Source organism: Myotis myotis, unplaced genomic scaffold, assembly GCF_014108235.1.
Source record: "Myotis myotis isolate mMyoMyo1 unplaced genomic scaffold, mMyoMyo1.p scaffold_m19_p_9, whole genome shotgun sequence".
NCBI lineage: Eukaryota > Metazoa > Chordata > Mammalia > Chiroptera > Vespertilionidae > Myotis > Myotis myotis.
In genome coordinates this window covers 53,150,674-53,157,184 of record NW_023416401.1, presented here as the reverse complement: position 1 = coordinate 53,157,184, position 6,511 = coordinate 53,150,674, and the positions used below count along the sequence as shown (strand labels likewise).

The following is a 6,511-nucleotide window of genomic DNA, read 5'->3' as shown; positions in this document are numbered from 1 at the left end:
GTTGGTTTTGTTCCCTGTAAGGTTGACACAGGCAGTGGCGACTCGCGGCCACACCGGGGCAGCCTCTTCCCGGCTGGCGGCCGGGCCAGGCGGACCGGCTCAGGGGAGCTGACAATGCAGCCCAGTCCGGCTTGGGGGGTTGCCCGTAATTTAAAGGGGTCTAGAAACACCCACCTTCCCCCCTTTAACAATTACGGCAAGCTCAAGGCTCCTGGTAAAAAGGCCACGGGAAGATGAATGGGCTGAGTGTTGCGTGTTTCTTGTAGCTATGCCTTCAGCGTCCCCAAATGCCAGTCCGCCCCCTCCCCAAAGCAGAGGGACAGCCGGAGAGGGGTGGGTAGGCTCCGAAGGGCAGGTCCGCTCGGACCCTCCCCAGCCCCGCGGCCCGGAGCGCCGCGTGAGCCCCGCGGAGCGACTGGGAGGCCGGCGGGTGGGGTGCGGTGGGCGTGGGGGCAGAGCTCCGCCGCCCCCGCAGCCCGCGGCCTGCCGCCCAGCCGGCCTGTGATTGGCTTGGGGGCGCGAGTGCCCGCCCCGGCGAGGAGGGGGGTCCCCGCTGGGCGTCGGGTGGGAGGGGGTGGAGGAGGGGGCGGAAAGAGCGGGGGCCGGGAGAGAGCGAGCGAGCGAGGGGGCGGGCGAGCCGGGAGGGAGGCGCGAGGCGCGGGCCGCGGGGAAGGAAAGCCCGGCGGGCTCCGCGCCGCCGCCGCGCGCAGGGACAGGCGCCGGGGCTGCCGGCCGCTGCACCGCGCTCCTGGGACCGCCAGTCGCACCCGCAGCCTTCCGGGAGGAAGCGGCGCCGGCCGCAGCCCCGGCTCTCGCTCGGACTTCCTCACCTGCGGCGGGGCGCGTGCAGGGCCGGCGAGATCCGGAGGAGGAGTGCAGACTCGGCCGCTCGCGCCGCAGCCCAGCCGCCCGGGAGCGTCTCCGACCCGCGCGGGGCGCCGGCTCCATGGCGACCGGGCTCGGGGAGCCGGTCTACGGACTTTCCGAAGACGAGGTGAGCGGCTCTCTCTTCCCTCCCGGGACTCCCCGGGGAATTCCTGCCCCGCGCCGGCAGGGGATGGGGACCCCGGGGGTGCGCGTTGCCCGCGTCTGCAGGGCTGCCCCCAACACTGGAGCGCCCCGGAGTGGGGTCCCGGGGGGTTTGCTCGGCCCTTCCGCCCGACGCCGGCGCCCCCTCCCCCCAGCCCAGCTCATTGTTTGTAAATAAAGCGGCGCGACGCCCTTGGAGCCGGGTTCACTGGCGCGTTCCGCCGTTGGGTGGGAGGAGGCTCGTGCGCCTCTGCCCACGAGTTCCCCCTCCTCTCCCAGCCGCGTCTCCCCGGGCTGTTGGGCAACTTTCCGCCTCTCTCCCCTGCAGCCTGGGAGTCCATGACGTGTGTCACGTCTGGGGGGAGGTGGGGCTGGAGACCCCGGGCCCGGAGGAACCTGAATTGTCCCTCCCTGGAACTTTGTGTCAGCAAGTGGTCTGCTGCGTGTGTGCGCGGCTGGGTGGGAGTGGGTGAACGCGTGGAGCTGTGTGTGTGTGTCCTGTCTTGCAGGGTCTAAAGCCTGGAGTGTGGATTTCGGGGTCTTTTTGGTGGGGGGAGGAGGTCTAGGACGGTGGCAGGTGCTCCTGGAAACTTGGAGGAAGCTTGCAGCCCTGCCATTTTTTTTTCCTCCCAAGGATCAGAACCTCGCACCTCCGGGACCGGTGGAGAATCGGAAGCTCCATCGATCTCTTTTATTAATAAAGCAAATTAAATAAGCCACGCCCCTAAGGCTGTCGGTTTCACTGGACAGGGCTTTGTTTTTACCCTCACCCTCTCCTCGCGGTTTCCCACTCCTCTTTTTGAAAGGATCCCACCGAATCCCTGCTTAACCCCCTCTCGCCCAGCCACGCTCCGCTCTCATTGGTGTGTGGCTCTGCCAAAAAGGGGGGTGGGAGGCTTGTCGCTGGCGCGGCTTGACAGGCAGGCTGGATGGAGCAGGTAGGAGGGGTTTGCCTTTTGGCCGGTAGGCGCCCAGGTCTGGCGCCCCTTTCGAGAGGTGAATGTACAACCCATGAAGCATTACTCAGCAGGGAGGTATTTCCTATCCTGGTTGTGCATTTCATGAAAAGTTGATGCCTGGAAATTCAAGGATTTCTCTTTCTTCCTCTCCTTTCTTTTCTGAGGTCCCCTCTTTCTCTGGTGATGGGGGCGGGGTTAATGAAGAGGGTATTATCTGACACATAGCCACGTATGGCTTCTCTCTCACCAGCTTTTGAACTCTGGTACGGTGTGTGTGTATGCGTGCTATGTAAGTGTGTAATGGAATAGGTAATTTAGGGTGGGGAGGGTGTTTGGGGGTGTGACTTTTTTTCCCTTAACGGTCCAAGGGAAAGCATGCTGTGGTATTTTATCAAAGAATGATCACAATGCAAATAATGTGTGATTTACATTTTGATTATTTTGTCGTGCTGTGCTCGTGTAATTTCCCCGCTTTGTGTGTGTGTGTGTGTGTGTGTGTGTGTGTGTGTGTGCAGGTACCTGGGGATGGGTAATAAGTAATATTGTTTCATTCGCCCAGGGGCTTCTCTCTCTGGCTTCTTTCCCCTTTGAATAGCTTTCTCTTTCATTCTGTACTTCTTCATTTAATTAGGGGCAGCAGAGGGCAGGCAGGGAGCTTTTAGAAAGGTGCTGAGATGCAGACATTCCTAAACAAAGAGCTTGAGGTGTTGTGGACGATGGAGACAGCGGAGTTGCATCTTAGGTCTTTTAAAAAATCACATGATTATTTTTAACAGCTCCCTGAAAAAAAATTACAAGTGTTTTTGGGAAATGCAACTGGTTAAATGAATCACATGCATGTCACTGTTGTTTGGCCTTTGTTTACATTGAACCTACCTAGAGTGCATCTTGCCACTTTTGTCTGAATGAGTTCATAAAGACTGGGGATCTTAACTGGTGTCTAGGGGGAAAGTGAAGGATGGAATATAAAGAGGATCTGTGTGTGTGTGTGTGTGTGTGTGTGTGTGTGCGCGCGCATGTAATGTATATGACTGGGTTCACTCCTGTATGTTGCTGGAGGGGTATTGGGCTGTATGGGGAACAACAAGGGGGTGATGAAGACATTTTATTGATTGAGTGATGGCCATGTTGCTGGTACTGTTTAGTTCCTCACACATTATTTTACAAAAGACAAGTCACACCTGTATTTCTTTTTCAGCTTCTACCAGTGAAAAATAAGGCAGGGCTGTTTTGATGATTTCATATTTCTGTGGTGTTTGCTTTTTAAAATTTTTTTTAAATTAAAATTTTTTTCTTTATTGATTAAGGTATTACATATGTGTCCTTATCCCCCCATGGCCCCCCAGCCCCCCTGTGGTGTTTGCTTTTTGTGGGAGGTGTCAGGCTGTCCGGTTTTTCTTCCAGAAAATCAGGGAATGCCTTCAGAGAATGTTAACAACGAATTGTTGAATTTGCATAGCTTGTTTCATCTCCCTGAATTAACCCATGTAAGGAAACAAGTGGGAGATTTTAACAGGCTCTTAAAGTAGAATGCCAGATAACCAATGGCAGGGTTGATTCCTAAGGCGTGTGAAGTACGGATGCACTTCAGTTCACACACTCAGTGTGCTGCGGAACATCACACATGGAGATACTTTGATTGCTATAGAAAAGAGCCACCTTGTAAACCTCTTAGCAAAGGAGGCATCCATACTAACAGGTATTTTCATTGGAAGTTGATGAAAAGCATTGTATATTTGGAGAGCACTTAGTTAGATCCCGTCTCAGGAAGATTCTGGCTCTGAGTGCTGCTGCTGGTGAGGCATCGCATTAACCCAGAAAACAAGGGATGCCAAGACAGAGGGCATTGTTTCTAGGTCTGCCCAGCGGGTAGAATGAAAGGGATTAAATGTGGGTTCTGCTTGTGTGAGAGCTGTTTATTTTTTGTTGTGCCTTTCTGCCTGACGTTCCTCTGGTGAGGTAGAGTTCATATTCACCCTGATTTAAATCGAATTATTTTAGGTAACCAAATTTGAAATTGCCATCAGATGAAGTATTTTTGGTGTTGGAGAGATTAGCAAGTTAACAATACTTCTTATTCAGGTCCCAGGGTCAGATTTGGGTTGAAATCAGAACAGTTTGGACTAGTTTCTGCATCTGGCTTGGCTCCTTGGTGGTGTTTTGTTTGGATTTTTGTTTTTATTTATTTTTTTGGCAGTCTGAAGCACATTTTGGCACAGTTGAATCACGACCGTTACTGTTAATCTTCTGAAATCTTTTATTACAACATTTTAGGTATCCTTTATTAAAAAGATTTTTCTAGGGGGTGAAAGTTTGAATGACAGCTTTCTCATTAGATGTGGTATTTAAAAGTTTTTTGGTGGTTAGAACAAGGCAAATGGCATAGAAATGAAGGCCAGGCTGACCTGGGATGGTTCTTTGCCACACTCTTCTCCTCATTTTATACAAATAAGGATAGCGGGCTACTGTTTCATATGCTTTCTCTGCACCAGCACTGTATTAAGCCTTTATGCATATGCTACCTCATTTAATTCTCATAAGAACCCTGTGAGGTATGCTCTTATTTACAGATGAAGACTGGAGACTCAAAGAGGTTAGGTGATGCATATAAGGACACAGCAAGTAAATCATGGAGCCAGGATTTGAGCCTAGCTCTGTTGAGTCCACAGCCCTAGTTTTTAACATGCTCCCTCTCTTCCAAGTATCTTGAAAGGTCATCATGGCTAGATTAGTCAAGATAACATAAGGCAGAGGTAAATGTCAAGGGTTATAAACTGAAGGCTTCTAGACCAGACTTAATCAGGAGCCCGGCTTAGTATGGTCTCCATAGTGTTTTAAAGCTTGGGAATTTTCATGGAACATGGTAAAAATCTGACTTCACTGGGGCTTCGTTCTCACTTGGCAACAATTAGTGGGTCTGAACTGTGGCCTGTGAGATGTGGCAGCGGCGCTGTGTAGTTGCCACCGAGTCCACTGCTCCCTGTTGTGTTGGGGTCCTCTTTGCTCATGTGCTTATTACAAACACTTTATAACAAACATTTAAGGTTGACCTTTGACATAGATAATCATATTTCCTCTAAGATGCTGTCAATTTTAAAGTGCACCATTATCTTATGGACCATTCTGAAAAAATTTGCTGTCAAACTGTGATATACTGTTGATTGTCTGAAGCATCTTTATTTCAGAGATGTTAAAATATGAAAACAAGGATGTTTTAGGATTCATGAATTACTCTAACTAGAAATGTGGGCTAACCCTGGGCCTTCAGTTTCAATACCCCCAATCAGTCAACACTTTTCAGTCACCTGCTAGTCAGACTTCAGCTTTGCTGTCTGAGAAAATGGCTAGAAGAAGGGCAGTGCTCTTAATTGGGCACAGCAGAGAAGAAACAGGGAGCCTGGGTGAGTCGTTAACTTACAAAAAGTGGCCGTGTGTGTGTTTTCAACAGATAACTTGGGAAACCCTGCACGCCATCCTTGCAGCTGTACAAAAAAATCGTTGCAAGATTGCTTTCAGAAATTCCAGTTTAGGTATCATTTGGATCTAAAGGTGGATGCTGAAAGGCAGTTTTCTAGTTTTTAAGGTTTTTTTTTTGATGCGGTAAGACTTGCCCATTCATTCCAATTCCAGATGCCTGAGTCAGACCTAGCTCTGCTGGTCGGTGTACTCTCCACCTAGTTATAATCCAAGTCGTGATCACTTACTTGTATCTGAGAAACAAACCTTATAAGGGCCTAGGTTTTATTGTGACACTTCAAAGCAGGTTTTAAAATTGGCAAATATGTATTGTTTTAAATTCTACTCTCTTTAGATTTTTATGTTCTTTCAAAAAATGTATTTTTATTGATTTCAGAAAGGAAGAGAGGGAAAGAGGCAGGGAGGGGGAGAAAGGGAGAGGGAGAGGGAGAGGGGGAGAGAGAGAGAGAGAGAGAGAGAGAGAGAGAGAGAGAGAGAGAGAGAGAGAGAGAGAAAGAAAGAAACATACATCATGAGAGAAATCATTGATTGGCTGCCTCCTGCATGCCCCCCCTGGGCATGTGCCCTGACCAGGGATCAAACCGTGACCTCTTGGTTCATAGGTTGATGCTCAAACATTGAGCCACATTGGCTGAGCAGATTTTTATTAAAGGATTCTGTGGAATTGTTAGAAATTGGCATTTTAATTTATATCCTGTTCAGTTTTATTAGAATGTTTATTTGAATTATTTTGTTGCTGAAAAGTAGTTCCTTTGAATTAAGGAACAAACATAATTTTGTTCAAAGGGGTGAGGACAGTGGCAAAATGGGAATCCTCAGATGACTGCCATTTCTTGACTATGCAGAACATAATTTAAAGGGAAGCCACTGGCACTCGGCATCTCATCAAGGCCCCGAGTGCCCACATCACCAGGAAGCTTCTTAGAAAGTTGTTTTTGGATTCTGGAAGCCTCTATATGCTTGATATATAATCAGATAGATAATGCAGAATCTCAAGGAAGAAATGCTTTTCGAATGTGACATCATCACAGCAATACTGTGGAGTT

The 6,511-nt window shown here is 49.6% G+C and overlaps 1 protein-coding gene across 1 annotated transcript in view; it reads left to right on the top strand.

The window, feature by feature from the left end:
• The first annotated feature begins 644 nt into the window (after window positions 1-644).
• NEDD4L (NEDD4 like E3 ubiquitin protein ligase) overlaps window positions 645-6,511 on the top strand; it is a 297,127-nt gene continuing 291,260 nt past the window's right edge. The window contains exon 1 of the mRNA XM_036322034.1: window positions 645-994. Within this exon, the coding sequence (XP_036177927.1) occupies window positions 947-994 (48 nt within the window). The 5' untranslated portion in view covers window positions 645-946. The remainder of the gene's footprint in view (window positions 995-6,511) is intronic.